We start from the raw sequence: 20595 nt of genomic DNA, 5'->3' as shown, positions 1-20595 counted from the left end.
GCATTGGCTGCCGATCAGTTTCCGGTCACAATTCAAAGTGTTAGTCATGACCTTTAAAGCCCTACATGGCATTGGACCAGAGTACCTCCGGAACCGCCTGCTACCGCACGAATCCCAGAGACCGATAAGGTCCCACAAAGTTGGCCTTCTCTGGGTACCGTCGACTAAACAATGTTGTTTGGCGGGCCCCAGGGGAAGAGCCTTCTCTGTGGCGGCCCCGGCCCTCTGGAACCAACTTCCCCCAGAGATTAGAACTGCCCCCACCCTTCCTGTCTTTCGTAAACTACTTAAGACTCACTTATACCGCCAGGCATGGGGGAGTTGAGACACTTTTCCCCCAGGCTATTTTTTATACTTTGTTTTATGTTTGGTATGAATGTTGCTGTTTGGTTTTTAAGTAATGATAGGGTTTTATATGTTTTTAATATTTGATTTGTTCCATTGTTATGTTGTTTTTATTGCTGTTTTGAGCTGCCCTGAGTCTTCGGAGAGGGGCAGCATACAAATCTAATAAATAAATAAATAAAATTTGTATCTTAACTATTTTTTTTTATTCTGCCATTTCTAAATGTCCTAAATTTCTGAATATCTTTCCCCATTTTATATCTCCTTTGCAACTTTGTGTTCTTTAAAATATATTATATATATATATTTATATATAAATATAAAATATTATATATACAGCATATAATCTCTACACTTCAATCCATTGGTTGAAAGTAACATAACTAGAATCTCCACAACAGAAAATCCCATTTTCCAATTATATAATCTTATATAGAGACCTTCAAAAATAATTATACAAACATTGTAACATTCCAACAATATTAATAATTACCTGAATCCTTATCCACATTAAATCAAATTTATAAATTATATAAATCTTATATGAAAACATGTTTTATAAAGTATGGTGATATTTATTCAAAATTTTATATCTTTCTCAACAATTTAACTACTATAGACTAATTTATTTCTCTTATATTTGCTCATCAAAACTTGATTCAAATCTGCATGTAAATTAAATATTAAAGACCTTTAAAAGTAATAATTATGAAAATGTTATAATATTCTATTAATTTCTCTAATTGAATCTTTTTCAACAATGAATCAAATTATAACATGCAAATTTTATACCATATTAGGAACAAATGTTATAAAAGACATCAAAATTTAATTCAAATCAACATGTAACATATAAAAAAACATTTTAATTAGATAATTATGTCTATTAATTATACATACTTATACACAACTAATATTATTAACACGTTTAGATATAGCACAAAAAAATCTTATAACATTCAGCCATCAATCATCCATCCTCTTGGCCTCTCACAAATTCAACTTCTTATAAAATTTCCCTTTCCCACCATTTCTCTTAACTTTTTCTTTTTTTTGCTTTTATTCCAATAATTTCTTTTTTTCCAAATTCCGTTCCTTTCTTTTATATATGTTATTTTCATGTCTGCTTTCTATTCCACCTAATCTCTTCTTCCTATTACCCTCTTATTTATAAATTGTTTCCTCTGATACCCATACTCCTTTCTTGCTTTCTTCACATCAATCCCAATGGAATAATTAATCTGCTTACTTTTTTATTCTCTTTTCATTTTTCCATATGCAAATTTAAGTCCATATAATCCCTTTTGTGTTTCCATTCAATCCAATCTAACATTCTCTTATCTTCTTTCACCAAAACAGTACACCCTAAAATTATTTCAAACATCTAGTTATCTCACAAGGTTAATTTCCAGCTGTCCAAATCCAAAACAGCTCTTTAACATATTCCACAATCTGTTGCAATATGTTTTTTTTAACCAGCAGATGGTGATGGTGCTTCCCAAAACAGCTCTTTAAAAAAAAAAATAGAAACTCAAGGTTTAAATCCACTGGTTACTTATAAAATATTGTTTTCAAATTCTTATTCTTTTTCAGTCTCTTTAACTCCCACCAAATCCAATTATGCAATTAAACTCAAGTTTGGGCTTTTAGACTTGTTTCTTCATAGAAGGACTTGTTCCTTTAAATCTCACCATGGTATTTCCAATTGCTAGATAGCTGCTCATTCCATTTTGAAACCTCTTTTAGTTCCTTTTAAGTTTAAAGTTTTCTTTAAATCCACTTGTGACTTTTAAAATCTTTTCTTCAAATTCCTATTCTTATTCTTTTTCAGACTCTTAATTCCAACCAAATCCAATATAATAATATCCTCAAGTTTGGGCTTTTAAACTTGTTCCTTTAAATATCTCTATGGTATTTCCAATTGTTAGAAAGCCACTCACTTAATTTTGAAGCTTCTTTTAGTTCCTTTTAAATTTTAAATTTCCTTCTTTATCTTTAAATCAGCCAAACACTCAGCCAGTTCATTCTTTCTTCACCTTCCTCCAGCACAAATGCTTAGATCTTGTCACTCTGGTAATCCACAATCTCTCCAATCAATCTGATCATGGCTGACCAAGTATGATGACAGAGTCATTCCTTCAGCTGCTAGTCAAGAGACTGGTGCTGGCTTTCTGGAGGGATTTCAAGCCCCCCAGACCCCTGACTGGTGCTTCTCTTTTTCCATTGCCCGCCCAGGGCAGATCTGACCTGGTTCCGGTTCAGTTCCAGGTCTCCTAACAGCTGAGGTTCAGGGTTCCCTGTAGAGAACAGGAGAAGCCCATATAGCAACGCCCCCTGCCTTGTACACCCTCTAGTCTAGTTAATCACATATTTGGATTCTACTCTTTACAATTCTTTTTTACAGTAAGATTATGCAGCAAAGATGAAAGCTTAACTTACTTGCAGGTCCTATTTCTGGGTAGGAAAGTGGAGAGAGACCAAGGTATTGGGACTGTGGCAAATCATTCTATACATGAACTGTGCTGTGTATAGACCAGCTAGTTTTGAGCAGTCAAGAAAAGGCAAGATGGCAGCCTCCCACTGTGGTCATGTGAACAAGACCAATGAGCAGGATAGTGCCCAGATGAGATTATGTGGCTAAGGCAAAAATTGGCAGGCAGTGAAGAGAAGAGTGAGGCAGCTGTGAGTAAGCACTGAAAGGAAATTGCTGGACAGATTGGTGGATTAGTTTGGGACTTAAAATCTACTATGTTTTTATTTAGTACATATCCTATTTTTTGGTCTCACCTCCAAAATACTTTCACTGTCTTTTGTAGCAAACATTTCATGTTTCCGAATGCTACTCATTCATTTTGTATATGTGGATCCCACACTCCTATTTTGGATAGAAGAAAAAAAATCCTGGAAGAATGGTTTTACATTTACTTCTTCTTCAATACCATATTTTCAGGGTGGTATTTTAACCACTGAGTGAATTACCCAGAAATGCATACAATATTCTTCTTAAAAACAATTATATTATCCTACTATTGGATTGAAGTGCCGATTTCAATTGCTGATAAAAGGCATCTAGACGTTCTTTCTGCACAGGCCACTCCAAGATACAATGAGATTTGAACATAGCTCTTCGTAAACAAAGTGCATTCTTTAACTTGTAATCAGGAATATCATGTCGAAAAATTAGTATAATAGAATCCAAACTTTGTTCAATGGCTTGTTGTATAGCATGATAAACTTTGAACCTAATGAAAAGAAAGATGTGTTTGGGTTAGTAGACTTACTTATAAGTTGTACTTTTATATAAAGGGAAAGATAGCACCACTACATGGGAAATGGAGATGGAAGTTTTGCATAATTCTGACTGAAAAGATACAACCTAGAAAACAAGATACTGAGAATATTTTTCTTTAAGTGACACAAGTTGTTCATTTCACACTGATGGTTTTAGATTTCTAATTCTAGCCCCCGCCAAAGTCTTGATAAAGCCTGAAAACAGCTCCTTTCCCAAATTAAATTTTAGGACCTAGCTGCAAAAGACTGGCAAGAAGGTTTTTTTTACTAGACAAAGTTTACACTCCTGTTAATATTACTGTTTGAAAGAATTTACCCAGGACACTTTAATTTATGGCAACATTCCTGCTCAAATAGCTGTGTCACTCATATTGTAATTAAACAATAGAAGTAATAAATAAAACACTTTAATAATGCATTTCACATACATTTTGCCTTGTCAAATTTACATTCTCTTAAATGCAATAGTCTTGAAATTTAACAAAAATCAGCTCTATTTTTTGAAAGCACAACCTGGTATTTTGTGAACAAGATTTCTATGAAAAGTAAACCCCTGGTACAATCTGAAGCCTCAAAATTTCGACAGTTAATGTGTAGAATGAACATTTAAATTGAAGGATTACCACCGCATTCTTTTAAACATAAGAAAATAGGATTCCTTAGTTGGAAATCCTGATAATTCACAGAAACAGCTTTAAAATTAAAACATACCACAACCTCAATACCCAAAACAAAATGTCAATTATTTAAATATTTTCAACTTACCTTTTACACCAGGAATCTTTTAAGAGATGTTTAGTTACAATAAATATGATCTTTCTACTTTTCTGTATGCTGTTGACAATGGCTTCAAATTCAGATATTCCAGCTTCAAAATCTCGTTCCTCCAAACAGAATCGAATGGCTGGTTGATTATTTTCTTCCAGGGTAATAAAGTTCTTATATACCCAGTTCATGTCGTTCTTGGCATGAATGATGTAGGCATCATATTCAAATTGCTTCTGTTGTCTGTCTATTTCTTTGATGCCCAATACTCTGTTTACAGCCACAGTATACATAAATTTAATTCTCCATCCTTCAAAGTGAACAAGCAGAGCTATAAAGATGACCAATGATACAGTAGTAGTGCAAAAAATGTACACCAACATAAAGGGAGCATTATCACATATAGAAGTATCAAAGTCTGCTACTAAATTAGAGTGATATTTGGGTGGAGTATTGCATTGATAGTTGTTTAAATTTGAGATATATGTTTTGTTGCTTTTAAGCCAACGAACAAACCAAACTATACTATCACAAGTACAGTCAAATGGATTTGAAGCCATATTTAATACTTTTAGATGTTTGAAAACAGCACCAAACACCTTTTCATCAATATCAGTGATCAAATTCTTCTGGAGGAAGAGAGAACTCAGAGATGTCAGATCATCAAAAACAGAGTAGGGAAGCAGATTTAAGAGATTGGAATCTAAATTCAAGCTTCTCAATGAAGATAAACCATAGAAAGCCTTTTGTGGTATCTCATCAAAGCCATTTGATTCCAAATCCAGTAGACGGAGATTGTGAAGATCTTTGAGAAAGAGAACAGGACCATCTGGGTTGGTGTGTTTCCAAAGTCGAGCCAGATTATTGTGCTGCAGGTCAAGAATTTCAAGCTGATGTAGTCCATCAAATATATCATCTTTTATGTTAGCAATATTGTTGTTACCCATATCCAGGATTGTCAAATTCTTTAATTTACGAAATGGTGAAGGGGTGATTGCAAGATTACTACAACGTACTTTTCTCATTCTCAACTTTCGAAGGCTTGGAATAAGAGTAAATGATTCACTCGTCAAATTCAACTGATAGTTATATGAAAGATAGAGTGTCTCAATATTACTAAGACCTTGAAATTCCTGACCTGTAAGGTTCTGTTTAATATTATTTAACCCTAAATCAAGCATTTTTAGATGTCTTAGCCAAGAAAAAGCTTTGGGCTTGATATAAATTATTCCAGCTTTTGTTAGATTGAGAAATTGCAGGGAAGAATTTGCAAGTGAAGAAAATGTCACATTTGTTATTGAATTTAGATTGCACTGACATAAACTCAAGTTTTTCAAATTTTCTAAACCCTTAAATATATGAGGAGTAATCTCTAGAAATCTATTACCATCCATAATAAGGTAATTCAATTGAGTTAGCCATTGGAAAGCCGAATCAATTATTCTGACATGTGAATTTTCCAAATTCAAATAGTTCAGATTGTGAAGCCCATAAAGAGAATGAGAAAACAGTTTTGTAATATTGTTATTCATTAGATTTAGTTCTTTTAAATTTGAAAAATATGTAAATGAGGCATTTTCAATAACAGACAAATGATTATTTGATAGGTTTAAAATGGTAAGGTTTGTTTTACTCATTCCACTAAAGGTCAAATTGGAAATCCGTGAAAGTTGCACTTTGCTCATTGAAAGATTCTGTATTTTTGTACCAGATAATTCCAAACAAAGTTTCTCCGTGCCATCAGGTCCCAATGGAACGTTGTTCAGATCAAGGCTATATATGTTTTCAATAGCTTGGAAGCAGCCTGGCTGAAACTAGAAACAATAGATGTTTTTAAATGATTCCATATGACAGAAATGTTAATCTTTCCACCATCACCCCCCCACACACACACACACACTCATTTTGAGCCAATTTTCCCAGTGCATAATTTGAGGTTCCTCCTAGGCTCATGACTCCTACTCAAAGAGCAGGTGGCAGTTGTACAGCAACTAGGAGAACCTTGCTCAATTTTGTGTTGTCTGCCAGTTATGCCCTTTCCTGGAGAGAGAGTCACTGTGCCTGATCACTCTTGCTCTGGTCATCTTCCTCTTGGATTATTGCAATGCATTCTAGATGGGGCTACCCTTGAAAAGTAGACAGAAGCTTCCACTGGTATAGAATGCAGCCTTGTGCATATACTGTATAACCTTCATTGTGTGCCAGTTTGCTCCAGTGCAATTTAAAGTATTGGTTATACAGTGATCCCCCGTTTATTGCGTCCCCAACCATTGCGAATAGGGTACTTCGCTATTTTTCAACCCGGAAGTCAAAATACCATCTACGCATGCGTGCCCGTGGGCACGCATGCGTAGATGGCAACCGGGAGATCAGCTGCTGGGCGGCTTCCCTGAGTCTTCCCCCTCTTGCTGGCGTCAGCGAGGAGTTTCCCCACCGCCCACGCAAACTCCTCGCTGCCGCCCGCCCTTCGCCCGCCCACGCCGTTCATTCTCGCCGCACGGGCCTGTCCACGCTGTCTCTCGGCGCTTTCCAGCTGAGTCGGGGAGCGAGTTCGCTCCCGGACTCAGCACGAAAGCCCCGAGAGACAGCGTGGACAGGCCCGTTCCTTGTCGCTGTCTCTCGGCGCTTTCCAGCTGAGTCGGGGAGCGAGTTCGCTCCCGGACTCAGCACGAAAGCCCCGAGAGACAGCGTGGACAGGCCCGTTCCTTGGCGCTGTCTCTCGGCGCTTTCCAGCTGAGTCGGGGAGCGAGTTCGCTCCCGGACTCAGCACGAAAGCCCCGAGAGACAGCGCCAAGGAACGGGCCTGTCCACGCTGTCTCTCGGCGCTTTCCAGCTGAGTCGGGGAGCGAGTTCGCTCCCGGACTCAGCACGAAAGCGCCGAGAGACAGCGCCCCCCGGACCCCCAACCCGGGTTTGGGGGGCTGCTAGGAAGCCCCCCATGCCGGCGGCAAACAGCGGCGCCGCCCCCAATCTTCGGCTCCTCGCTAGCGCTGTGGGAGTAAAAACACCGTCTGCACATGCGCAGATGGTGTTTTTACTTCCGCATCGCTACTTCGCGAAAACCCGCTCGTTGCGGGGGCTCCTGGAACGGAACCCTCGCAACGAGCGGGGGATCACTGTACTTCCTTCATGGCATGGCACCAGTTTATCTACAAAAATATCTCTGCCTATTACTTCAGCTCATCCACATGATTGGCAGGGAAGTTATGTTGCAGATCCTGTAGTTTAAAGAATTCTGTGTGTGTGTGTGTCCAGGAAGAGAGACTTATATTCCATTGTTTTCATTTTCCATCCTCCAGATGCAAGATGGTCCCCTGCTCTCCTGGCATTTTAAAAATATGTAAGAACCTGACTCTGCCATCTCATATGGGGCTCATAGCTGTGGAAACGTTAGTGCCCTGAAGGTCATCCCCAAGCCTTTTAATTATCTTTTAATGTTGATTTTTAACTATGCTTGCCGCATATTTATTTATTTATTTATTTATTCATTCATTCATTCAATCAATCAATTTTTATGCCACCCTTCTCCTTAGACTCAGGGCGGCTTACAACATGTTAGCAATAGCACTTTTTAACAGAGCCAGCGTATTGCCCCCACAATCCGGGTCCTCATTTTACCACCTCGGAAGGATGGAAGGCTGAGTCAACCTTGAGCCGGTGATGAGATTTGAACTGCTGACCTTCATATCTACAGTCACCTTCAGTGGCCTGCAGTACAGCACTCTACCTGCTGCGCCACCCCGACTTTAAATCTTATGTACAGTTTTTTGTTTTAATATTTATTTGTACACCATCCAGAGTCCCTCTGTGAGGTGATTGGAAGATTGTAAATTTAATAAATTGCAGATAAAAATTGCTCCCTCTCCAATTTTCACAGAAACCAGGGGTCCAAATTAGGCAATACTTAACTCAGGTTGTAATCAGTGATGGCCTACTACCGGAACGGTAAGATGCTACGTTCCAGTAGCAATTTTGGAGACACGTGTGCAGCCGTACGGCCATGACACATGCAGGCATGCCCCCGCTTGAGATTTGGTTGCTACACCAGCGAAATTTTGTGTGAAGACACTCATGTGAGCAAGATTTTGCTGATTTTTGCTTCTGCGCAATAGCGGCGAAAATTGGCGAAATCTCGCTCACACACATGTCTTTACACAAATATTATGCTGCTGGGCGCATGCACCTACAAAGGCCTCAGAGAGCACACCGGTAGCACCAAAGATGGCAGGTCATCTCTGGTTGTAATGTAATGAAGGCACTGGCTGGAGCTATGTGCAAAGGAGCTGGCAGAATGTGGATTTAAAAAAATAACAATGTTTTAAGTAGCACAATGCATATGGATTTTCATGCAAATAATGTGAGATTTGAGAGAGGGAGGGAGAGGGGGAGGAAGCAAGGGAGGGAGGAAGGATTATCCTCTTTATTCCTAAGTAACATTCATCCGTATTCTTTCAGGCCACTAAAACCCCAAGCATGATGATTTTGTTTACCTGTTTTATTGGGTTTGATGAAAGGTCCAATCTTTTTAATGAAGAGTTACCCAGAAAGTATATATCTTCTTTATTTAATTCTGTAATTAGGTTTTGTGACATCACAAGCTCTTTTAGATTCTCTAATTGCTGCTGAGAGCCTAATTTTGTAGAAGTTAGGTGATTATGAGAGACATCCAGGAATGCCAAATTCTAGCCAAGAGAAAAAGAAAGCAAATTATCTATGTTATATAGAGTTGCAAGTCTTCTATGCTCTATTTCTGATTAAAGCTATGATTGTGCAGTGCTTTTGATCTGATACACAGCCAGGGCATGCCTACAGCTCTTTAAGAAAACTTTACACTAAGTTTAGAAACTAAAAGCACAATCTCTTGGAAAAAGCAAGCTGCTTTAAGGAGCACCCATCCATATGCTCTATGACATTTTTAAACTGCAAAGCACTGTACAGCCCTAATTAAACACTAAATAAAACACATGTGCAACACTAAATAGAACAAATCTAGAGATTTTCTTCCAATTATAGCAAATTTGACATTTAAACAAAAACATTAATTTGGCAATTTTCCTCATTTTCTTGCAATGACACAAAAGACTAAGCACCAGACATACACCAAGGGAAATGAAGAAAAACTACATAAGAACAAGAACAGGCAGCTTGGTCAATTCATTTTGAAGCGCAACTTTCATGTAAAGTAGCCAGGACCTGGACAGTCTGATAATTATAGTCTAAATATATTTCCAAATTACTAAAAAAACTGAGAAGCATTAATTAATTATCTTTCTTCCTACACATACAAAGCTTGAAAAAAAATGTGAAATTTTAATCATTATAAACTGAACATGTTTATTACTGCTGAGTTTATCCTCGGTTGTCATTCTTTGCATTTCTGCTGTTATGTGATTTTAATTATTTCTATTACTTGGCATTATACTGACGTTCTCTTTGTGCCCTCTACCAGGAGTTGCTTTGCAAAGGAGGTCATCTAAATCAAATCAAATAAATCATCAGTAATAAAACTGATACCTGATTTCTTCTACGTATGATTATTCTGCAAATTGTCTTTGATTTTAAGAAATTAACATGACTTCAGTAGAAACTGTGTTATGGACATCTTTTCATTAGAAAATGAAAATGAAGATCACTCCAAACTGTCTGTCTGCCTATCTATATCTCTCTTCAGATTTCTACCCTTTTGCAATCCATAGACTCTTAGTGGCACATGCACACACAGCTTATTTTCTTAACACTATTAATTCTATAACAATCCTATGTGAACAGTCATTGTGATTACATCTTTTCTCAGTACACTACCATAGTATGGTGAACCAACTCCTCAAAATAAGCTACTAGAAAGCCCGGCATAGTGACAAATTTAAGAAGCCGATGTTGGAGTATGGCAATTATCATATGCTTAAAACAATGTCATATAGAACCCCTTTCCTTGGCAACAACCTGTGTTACCTTAGAATCCTTTCCTTTGTTGTGAACCTTTGGTGTAAATAAAGTGCACTTATATCTTCTGATTTACTACTGTTTCATGAAATGACTAACTTTGTGGAATGACCTAAAATGTTGGCAAGGAAAACAAAACCTAAGATGGCCGCATATAAATTGAAACTTTCCATGTGTTTTGGAATTGTGAAAAGACCCAGCAGACCTGGTAGGTACTAGATTGAAAAAAGGTGATATGAGGTCAGAGGAGAATTAAATCACCAACAGTCTCAAAGACTTATGGTAAGATTATTTATTTCATGCTATCATTTTGGCATTGGTATCCTGTTTTTTGATTGCATTCTTAGTATTCAGTGCATTTCTGTTTAGTTTTTTTGTCCTACAAAGACTATGACTGAATTTGTGGAAAACTAGATCACCAAAACCAAGGGACATAAGTCATTTATGTAGAATAAGAATTCTGATGCAGTAGGAACGCAAGGAAGTGGTTTCCAGAATAACAACTGGAAGCAGAATGCACCAGTTCCCAATCTGTATCAATTTAGAGGGCAAGTACAGAATTCCAGAGAAGCAATTCTGCAGAAATTAACATGCTAGGTGACAGGATATATATATCACATGTTTTTTTTGCTGAATTTGAAAATTAAGGGAGACTAGGATAGATCTATTTCAGCCTTATTTTGGCCTCATCAGCTAGCCATACCCACTGGGACTTGAACCTGCAACCTTTGCCTTGTAAGGCAGAGAATTATCCTCTAGGCTGCAGTATCCAATCCCTTCAGCTCTGCACCAGGGAAGGGTTACATATTTTTGTGTCGAATCACCCTGGTGTATTGAAGAAACATCACAGCTCCTTATTTGCCTCTCAGCCCAACCCAGGGCCATTTCCAAGGCAGTTAATTTTATTGATAGCCGACAATTCTATCTGTATGTGTCACATGTTTTTTTGCTGAATTTGAAAATTAAAATTAAACATATATATATGTTTATCTTCATTTATGGACCCAATTATAATTCTGACTCAGAACAGGCAGCCTATCTATATGTCAATCATGCAGTTATATTTTAAAGCAGAATTGGAATAACAAAAAATACAAGATTAGAAAAAATAGATAAAAGCAGACACTTGAGAGCAATAAATATACACTCTTCTATCACTGAGTAGCAAAAAACCCACAGTGTTTACTGAAGGCATGAAACAAATTTCTGTTAAACAGATCTTTTCCCCTTCCATTAAATAGTTCCATCAAAAAGCTGTAGAATCAATTCCAGGCAAAAAAATATTACTTAGGGAAACGAGGCTAGTATAACTCAGTCATATTCACCTATCATTCTATCCTTAATGCAGTAGAACCTTCAATCACATGAACTCACAAAGTAGCAGATCAAAGCTTGGACTTACCTTCAGATTTTTGAAAGGATCATTTTTTGTATTCAGAATGTTAAATCCCAGATTAAGCTCTGTCAGATTGGTACAGGAAGTAAAAACGTCTCCACGTAATGTATGCAACTGGTTGTGCTCCAGCCTCAATACTTCTAACAAAGGTAACCTGAGGCACAGGTGCATCTCTAGTTTAGAGATGGAATTGAACCCTACATTTAAATAAACAAGCTGACTGTACTTTGTAAGATTTTTAGGCTGAAGTGTTTTCAGCTGGTTATGTGAAACGTCCAGCACTGTTATATCAGATGGGAGATTGGAGGGAATTTGAGAAAGCTTTAAATGACTACAGTCTGCCATTTTTTTGGTGATTTTACAGATTTTCTGAGTTGACCCACAATTAGTTGGGATAGTGCAAAGGATGAAAGGCAAGCATGTCCAGCATTTCAGAAGTTTCCTCATTTTCCTGAAAAGAAAGAGATACTCATTTAAAATAAATGTTACCTTTTTGAATATACAATGTACATAGATATAGATACAGTAGATACAATTCCCTTTTGGAGTAAGCAGTGTCATGAAAACCCAAGAAATAAAGCATGAAGTAAGGAAATTACAGCTAAATACTAATGCTATTTACTCTTCCCATACTTTTCTATGTATGAATACTATATTTGCTTCTGTCTTCATACTGTACAGCCTTTGGTTCAAGTTTTATCCTTTCTCTTCTTCAGGTTCACATCAACCTTATACAATGGTATACTTTTTAAATTCTTCCTTTTGTGAACATTTTTGCTTTTCCTTTGCATTATTTCCCCTGCAATCCCAACATTATGCTTTCATGATCAGTGTGCTTGTTTCATTCCCAATTTTGTATTCATTGTGCTTCTGTCTATCTATCAATCACTAAAACTCATCATGACCTTTAACCTACATAATCAGGGTATGAGCAGATGGCACCTGGCCTGGATTTCTGCAATTTGCAGTCTTCCTGTCAGCTTTGCAAAAGCAGAAATCTATGGGCAAAGTGTAAGAAAGTCAGAAGTCATTAGCAACCTGTGTGGTCCTCACTTAACAACAGCAATGGAGGACTACCAAAATTGCCATTGCTAAATGGCACTGTGATGTAACATTGCACTTATGATCACTTGGCTTAGCAATAGAAATTATAGTCCTAATTACTGTTAAGTAAAGGCTACATGTACCTTGATATTTGAGACAGTAATTTTCAGATCTCATCTCTTTTCTTAGACCCATTTTCCATTTATTCTATTAAGAGAGATTAAACTACTTTCTAATCTCTCTCTCTCTCCGTGGTTACTGTAGTTTCATTCTATTTCTTACATTTCTTTTCTTTCATGGCTAATTCCTCCAAACCACTCTTGCCATTAGCAAACAGTGGTCTGCACAATATTTAAACCACTCATCTTTATATTATTCATGAATTGTCCCAATACAGTATATGTTTTTTAATTTATTCATTTTCCATGTTCACATGTACAGATTTATGCATCACCCCAGAGTGAAATGTTTACCACTCTCATTCATTTCTGGCTTCACCAATGGCCTAATCTTTTATGTTTTTAGTATTCTGACTCTTCCCAGTCCCACCCATCAATTGATGTCATGTAACAGAATGATTTTCCCTGGGTCATATTCATATATTCCCGCAAATCTCTGTTTTTAGAAACTTTAGATCCGAAATTTTAGAAATTTCAGATCTGCATCCTTTATATCTTTTATCTTGAAGGTTAATATGGTTTTGTACTCTTTGATATCTGGATTTCCTACCATTTTCTAATTGACCCTAGTAATTGTATTACTAGAGCATAAAATGAGCCAGTGCTAATTAAGCAATTGAGATAGGAAGTAATTTTCCTGGTAAGTAAGTAAGTAAGTAAGTAAGTAAGTAAGTAAGTGTTTGTTTGTTTGTTTGTTTGTTTGTTTGTTTGATTGATTGATTTGTATGCCGCCCCTCTCCGTAGACTCAGGACGGCTAACAATAACAATAAAAACAGCATATAACAAATCTAATATTTAAAATAACTAAAAACCCTTATTAAAAACCAAACATACACACAAACATACCATGCATAAATTGTATAGTCCTAGGGGGAAAGGGATATCTCAATTCCCCCATGCCTGACGACAGACGTGGGTTTTAAGGAGCTTACGAAAGGCAAGGAGGGTGGGGGCAATTCTGATCTCCGGGGGGAGCTGGTTCCAGAGGGCCAGAGCCGCCACAGAGAAGGCTCTTCCCCTGGGTCCTGCCAAATGACATTGTTTAGTTGACAGGACCTGGAGAAGGCCCACTCTGTGGGACCTAACTGGTCGCTGGAATTCGTGCGGCAGAAGGCGGTCCTGGAGATATTCTGGTCTGATGCCATGAAGGGCTTTATAGGTCATAACCAACACTTTGAATTGTGACCGGAAACTGATCGGCAACCAATGCAGACTGCGGAGTGTTGGTGTAACACTGGGCATACTTAGGGAAGCCCATGATTGCTCTCGCAGCTTCATTCTGCACGATCTGAAGTTTCCGAACACTTTTCAAAGGTAGCCCCATGTAGAGAGCGTTACAGTAGTCGAGCCTCGAGGTGATGAGGGCATGAGTGACTGTGAGCAGTGACTCCCGGTCCAACTAGGGCTGCAACTGGTGCACCAGGCGAACCTGGGCAAACGCCCCCCCCCCCTCACCACAGCTGAAAGATCTTTCTCTAATGTGAGCTGTGAATCGAGGAGGACACCCAAGTTGCGGACCCTCTCTGAGGGGGTCAATGATCCCCCCCAGGATGATGGACGGACAGATGGAATTGTCCCTGGGAGGCAAAACCCACAGCCATTCCATCTTATCAGGGTTGAGTTTGAGTCTGTTGACACCCATCCTGACCCCAACAGCCTCCAGGCACCGGCACATCACATCCACTGCTTCATTGATTGGACATGGGGTGGAGATGTACAACTGGGTATCATCCGCGTACTGATGATATTTCACCCCATGCCCTTGGATGATCTTGCCCAGCAGTTTTATGTAGATATTAAATAGTAAGGAGGAAAGGACCGACCCCTGAGGCACTCCACAAGGGAGAAGCCTAGAGGTCGACCTCTGAACCCCCCACTAATACCGACTGCGACCAACCGGAGAGGTAGGAGGAGAACCACTGAAGGACAGTGCCTCCCACTCCCAACCCCTCCAGCTGGCGTAGGATACCATGGCCGATGGTATCGAAAGCCGCTGAGAAGTCGAGAAGCACCAGGACAGAGGATAACCCCCTGTCCCAGGCTCGCCAGATATTTATATATCAAATGTATAAAGAAGCAGTATACCTGCATTTTTTCTGCTTCTAAAATAGTTTTGCTCTTAAAAAGTTGATGGCATTGCTTGGTCCTTTCCAAACATCAGTCATATTTTCTTTGCACAAAGAAAACCTAATAGAAACATATGTATCACATGTTTTGCTTGGTTCAATTTACAAAATGTATCAGCCTATCATATTTCCCAGAAACTTATATAAAACTGTACTTCTGCAAATTAGCTAAAAAGTAACTTATTTGTAGAAACTTAAGAGCAAAACTTTCATTTACTAATCAGAAGGAACAAAACTTTTGTCCTTTTTATTAGTAAATTTCATTATAAAGGATGGATATAAAATGGTTTACTCCTTAAGCCTTAAGAACACTGAGTCAGAAACTCTTTTCAACCATACGGGTTTTTCCCCTGTTAACAAAAATCTGTCTTAAGGTCTATTTCCCCTTTTCTTGGTTTGATATGTAGCTGAAGCGGTAAGGCAGAAATAGGAAAAAAAGAATGAAAACATCTTCAGCATTTTGAAAAAATGTTTGCTGTTTCCAGCTGTGCCACCTGCTACAATAGATCTGCAGTTAATTTAAGAGCACCGAGGATCTGGACCAATCACAGGCAAGCACATCCTGTTTTCTCACAGGTGACAAGTGAACAGAGGAGTTCTGCTCAATTCTGATGAGGAGGATGATAATAATAAATAATAAATAATAAATAATAAATAATAGATAATAGATAATAGATAATAGATAATAGATAATAGATAATAGATAATAGATAATAGATAATAGATAATAGATAATAGATAATAAATAATAAATAATAAATAATAAATAATAAATAATAAATAATAAATAATAAATAATAAATAATAAATAATAAATAATAATGGCAAAAGAATACAGTTTATTGATATTGCTGCACCAGCAGGTGCCAGAGTTGAAGAAAAAAACCTAGAAAAAATTACAAAATATTGTGACCTGGCCATTGAAACTACACGACTATGGATAAAACATGTAACAGTTATACCCATTGTCATCAGGGCACTTGGTACCAAGTCCAATAATTTTACAAAACACATCAAGAAATTGCAGCTTCCTGAAATAACACCAGCAGAACTACAAAAAGATTGCACTACAGTACTCAGAACATCATATATTTTAAGAAGATACTTGATTGATAACTAGGATTCTGGCAGCAAGCCATAACAAACATTAGTATTAGTCAGTAGTATTTGCGACATTTTTTAAATGTTCCATTGACTGAGTTTCATGTTTAATGAATAAGAAATAATAATAATAATTAATAATTAATAATGATGATGTTGTGGTGGTGGTGATGATGATAGCTACACTACCCATACGAAAGTACACTGCTCAAAAAAATAAAGGGAACACTAAAAGAACACATCCTTGATCTGAATGAATGAAATATTCTCATTGAATACACTTTGTTCTGTACAAAGTTGAATGTGCTGACAACATGTGAAATTGATTGTCAATCAATGTTGTTGGTTATGACCTATAAAGCCCTTCATGGCACCGGACCAGATTATCTCAGGGACCGCCTTCGGCTGCACAAATCCCAGCGACCAGTTAGGTCCCACAGAGTGGGTCTTCTCCAGGTCCCGTCAACTAAACAATGCCGCTTGGCGGGACCCAGGGGAAGAGCCTTCTCTGTGGCGGCCCTGGCCCTCTGGAACCAACTCCCCCCAGAGATTAGAATTGCCCCCACCCTCCTTGCCTTTCATAAGCTACTTAAAACCCACCTCTGCCGTCAGGCATGGGGGAACTGAGATACTCTTTCCCCCTAGGCCTTTACAATTTTATGCATGGTATGTCTGAATGTATGTTTGGTTTTTACTTTAATGGGTTTTTAATTGTTTTTACTATTGGATTATTGTGTATACTGTTCTATTATTGTTGTTAGCCGCCCCGAGTCTCCGGAGAGGGGCGGCATACAAATCCAATAAATCAATCACATCAAAATCAATCTAAGCAGACAGTTTGATTTAACAGAAGTTTGATTTACTTGGAGTTAAATTGTGTTGTTTAAGTGTTCCCTTTATGTTTTTGAGCAGTATATTTTGAATTGTTTGGCATTTGTTTTAAGTTCCTCTTTTATTTCACCAGAAACTCCAATGGTCTCCTTATATAAATAGATCCTGCTTATGTGAATCAGTAGGAGGGAATTTGAATATTTTCACCTTGCATTGTTTTGTTTGAATATTCATTTTTATTTTCTGGTAGGCTAAATGGCTATTCTTATCTGTGGTGAAGCTATGGAGATTGGCTTGTAGGATTTTGCCCTGGGCTACTCTATTGTATACCCTTGCCACTTTCTAATCCTACTGTTTCATGCTATTAATCATCAGTACCATAGTTCCCTCTAAGCTGAGCAGTGAGCAATCGCTCACTTAAAAATCATCATCAACTCAGAGTTTTCCAAACCTGCCCAGAAGCCGAGAGGGAAAGAGTGAGAGGGAAGGAGAGAGTGAGGAAGAGAGGAAGAGAGAGAGAGAAACAGATAGAAAAAAGAGAGGAAGGAAAAGAGAAAAAAAAGAATGGGAGTAAGGAAGAGAGAAAGAAAATCAAAATCTAGTTTGAAACTAGCTCAACTATTTAAGTGGCATTTTGATATTGATAGAGTTGCCCTATTATGAGCTCACTGTTATAGACACACAGTACAGTATTTTATTTTGAAATTCTCTGAGGCAAAACAGGGTGGGTTTTTTGCTTGTTTGTTTGTTTGTTTGTTTGTTTGTTTGTTTGTTTATTCTGTGCCACCCAGTCCCGAAGGGACTGCCGCTCAGACACTATACTTTTCCGCCGCCCCCCCCCCCCCAAAAAAAAAATTAGAGGGAACACTGATCAGTACTATCTGGATTATGTCCAATGCCCTTTTTCTGAGGATGATTTGTATGCAAATGAAGAGGAAGTCCACAAAGTTTCTGCAAGAGAAATAAAACTCTACAAAATAGCTTCAAAAGGAGTGACAAGGTCAGTAAGAGTCTGACCTTGCAAAAAGTTAGCTGCTCCAATGACAATAACATTTTCAAGGGAACGTATCCCAAAATGTAACTAAATATTCATTTAAAGAAGTCTAATGCGAGCTGGAAGAGAGATGCCACATCTCTTTCTTTCCTAACCCAGGTTTCTCCTATAGGTTGGAATTAGAACCCTCAGAATTCCTAGCCAATTGAATGCTTTTCTTGCTTATAGAATGCTAGGAATTAGTGTTCCAATCTATTTTTTCTTGGTCCCTGGCCAAGTTCAACCTAACCTATTGTTCAACAGGACAGCCTTTAATTTCAGGCATTAATTATACATTAAACTGATAGTATTATTCCTGTCATACCTTCCACACAGTGAAGGGCTACCAAAATTTTTACTACCACACTGTGAGTGTGGCTTATGCAGGATGCCCTGCATTTTCTTTCAACATCTTTCAGTGCAAATTGGGTGTTCTGGGGTGGAGCTCCATTTTTGTTACCCCACTGCGTTGTGGCCCCGCCCTCCGGGCAGCAGCCCAGCCCTGCTTTCACACCCATTGAGAGGGATGGTATTTTGTTAAAAAGCAAACTTTTCTTTCCCTATTACATTAGTATGTAGAATGTGAAATCTGGAAAAAGAAATGCTACCTGCTTATCAAGACACAGAGATCTATGCATCTTATTAAGTCAAGGTTCACTACTAAAAGCCTCTTGATTGATTAATAACCTAAGCTCCAATCAAACCAGCTTACAAATACAAAAATAAAACATTTTGATATTGCCCTTACTTCAATCACACAGCACTGAGAACAATCTGCTGTGGATTAAATAAGGGTTAAAAGTGTGGGTTGCCAAGGTTTCAACAAACTCTTTCAGCTTTTTCATGATTTCCTGATTTTTTTCTGAGCTTTTCTCCCAATTCCAGAGTTAAGCAGCAACAACAACCAGTGAGCAAGTCGGTACATGTTTCCTTTCAGTAGCAAAATGGAATACTGTACAATCTTATCAGAAAAGTATCCAATGGTCCTTCAAAATATCAATCCAGACCTCACTTAAACCCTGCACTGAACCACTTCCAATTAGGGCACCAACCTATACAGCTGGTGACTATTCTTGTGACTAAATATTGATTTAATGGCACTAGTTCACTTTATAGCAGTTTTTCATACCTGGCCACTTTAAGAGGCGTGTACTCCCAAGTTTGAAAAACACCACTTTAAAGCAAGATGTGGGACCACCAGTCTTTATTTATTTTATTTATTTTGTCCAATACACAATGAGAGTTTTAGTGGGTATATACACACACACACACACACACACACACACACAGAGTAAAATACATGATGAAGGTTATAGAGGAGATACTTATAGTAAAATATATCTATGAAAGAATAGAAAATAAGATATAGTAATAGAAAATATTAATGAAAGAATAGAAGAAGAGATATAGGAATATAAGAAAGGAATAGGAGATATAGGAGAGCATCATGTATCTTTATCTTAAAGTTGCCTCCCCGTATACCTTTTTCAGCAGCCTGGGATTTTCTTTCGAAAGGAGAGTAATTAAAGGGTGCTTTCAATCCCTTAAACCTCAATCCCTTAAATCAGAGGCCTTCAAATTTGGCAACTTTAAGACTTGTGGACTTCAACTCCCAGAATTCTTTGCCAAGTTTGGGAACCCCTGCCTTAAACTAAAAGGTCTTCCAGCCAGCCGCCAAAGGAGGCAGGGCTTTCCCTGCTGTAAAACCAAAACCGCTGGATCCGGGCCTGCTGGGAATTTTGGAGATAACAAAGTTCTGAGAGGAGGCGTAATTCCTTACTATTCCCACATTTCATCAAGCTCGCTTTTCCCCTCGCCTCACAGTCATCTATAAATTGAGCGCCCATCGCTTCTCATGCAAAGGACAAAAAGTTTCTATCTTTAAAGAAGAACTTGCGCGGTGCGAAAAAGAAAGACAACATCCCGAGTGGAAAATACCTCTCCGCTCGTCTGCCCCGTGCCAAAACAAAAGTGTTAAAGTTATTCTTCTAAATTTCCGGTTAGATCTCTCTTCTTTTTCTTCGGAGGCGAGGGAGGAAAGTCTTCGCCACGCTTTTTTGCTTCCCCCTCCCTCCTCTTTCTCTAGAGTAAACAATCCGGGTCACACGGAACTGCGGATGAAACCTCGAAGGCTGGGCGCTGATACGGCAGCTACATTTTAAGAAGTTTTTTATTTAAAAAAACACGCACACACCCTTTTGTCTGCAATTTCCCTGATAAAATTCGCCAACCTGAAACGAAACTCAGCTTGCCTTGATCACTTCCCGGCGTGGCCCGGCCCGCCTCCACTGCGCGCACACACGCGCAACCTGGGCACATATCCAGGGGGCATAAATCAACCCTTTACTGAACCCAAAGAAGCAGCCGAGTGTTTTCCCCAGAAAAAAAATTCTTATGGTTTTGCCTTACACAAGATCATATGCTGCAACGTCCTACCTGTCAATGACTACTTCAGCTTCAACCGCAACAACACAAGAGCACGCTACAGATTCAAGCTTAATATTAACTGCTACAAACTTGACTGAAAAAAATATGACTTT

The 20595-nt window shown here is 38.3% G+C and overlaps 1 protein-coding gene across 5 annotated transcripts; it reads right to left on the bottom strand.

Moving 5' to 3' along the window:
* Positions 1-1386: 1386 nt before the first annotated feature.
* On the bottom strand, positions 1387-20347 carry TLR3 (toll like receptor 3). Of its 5 annotated transcripts, XM_070757577.1 has the most exons (6): positions 19538-19616; positions 15050-15151; positions 11747-12191; positions 8892-9083; positions 4402-6215; positions 1387-3587 (listed from the first exon to the last, which is right to left on the bottom strand). In XM_070757577.1, the coding sequence occupies exons 3-6, from the start codon at positions 12185-12187 to the stop codon at positions 3359-3361; spliced, it is 2676 nt and encodes an 891-aa protein (XP_070613678.1). In that variant the 5' UTR covers positions 12188-12191; positions 15050-15151; positions 19538-19616; the 3' UTR covers positions 1387-3358. The 5 variants fall into 5 exon arrangements, with proteins under 5 accessions (XP_070613678.1, XP_070613675.1, XP_070613676.1 ...); XM_070757574.1 differs by lacking the exons at positions 15050-15151; positions 19538-19616 and adding an exon at positions 20287-20347; XM_070757575.1 differs by lacking the exons at positions 15050-15151; positions 19538-19616 and adding an exon at positions 20250-20311.
* Between the last annotated feature and the right edge of the window lie 248 nt (positions 20348-20595).

This window comes from Erythrolamprus reginae, chromosome 7, assembly GCF_031021105.1.
Source record: "Erythrolamprus reginae isolate rEryReg1 chromosome 7, rEryReg1.hap1, whole genome shotgun sequence".
Lineage (NCBI taxonomy): Eukaryota > Metazoa > Chordata > Lepidosauria > Squamata > Dipsadidae > Erythrolamprus > Erythrolamprus reginae.
This window is presented reverse-complemented; position numbering and strand designations above follow the sequence as displayed.

What these genes read in the sequence shown, in the direction of transcription:
- TLR3 (XM_070757574.1), bottom strand. Translation starts at nt 12,187, where the DNA reads ATGAGGAAACTTCTGAAATGCTGGACATGCTTGCCTTTCATCCTTTGC. An exon ending in ATCCTTTCAAAAATCTGAAG is followed by an intron (nt 9,084 to 11,746) that starts GTAAGTCCAAGC and finishes TCTCTTGGCTAG; the next exon opens with AATTTGGCATTCCTGGATGT. An exon ending in AAAGATTCCTGGTGTAAAAG is followed by an intron (nt 3,588 to 4,401) that starts GTAAGTTGAAAA and finishes TCTTTTCATTAG; the next exon opens with GTTCAAAGTTTATCATGCTA.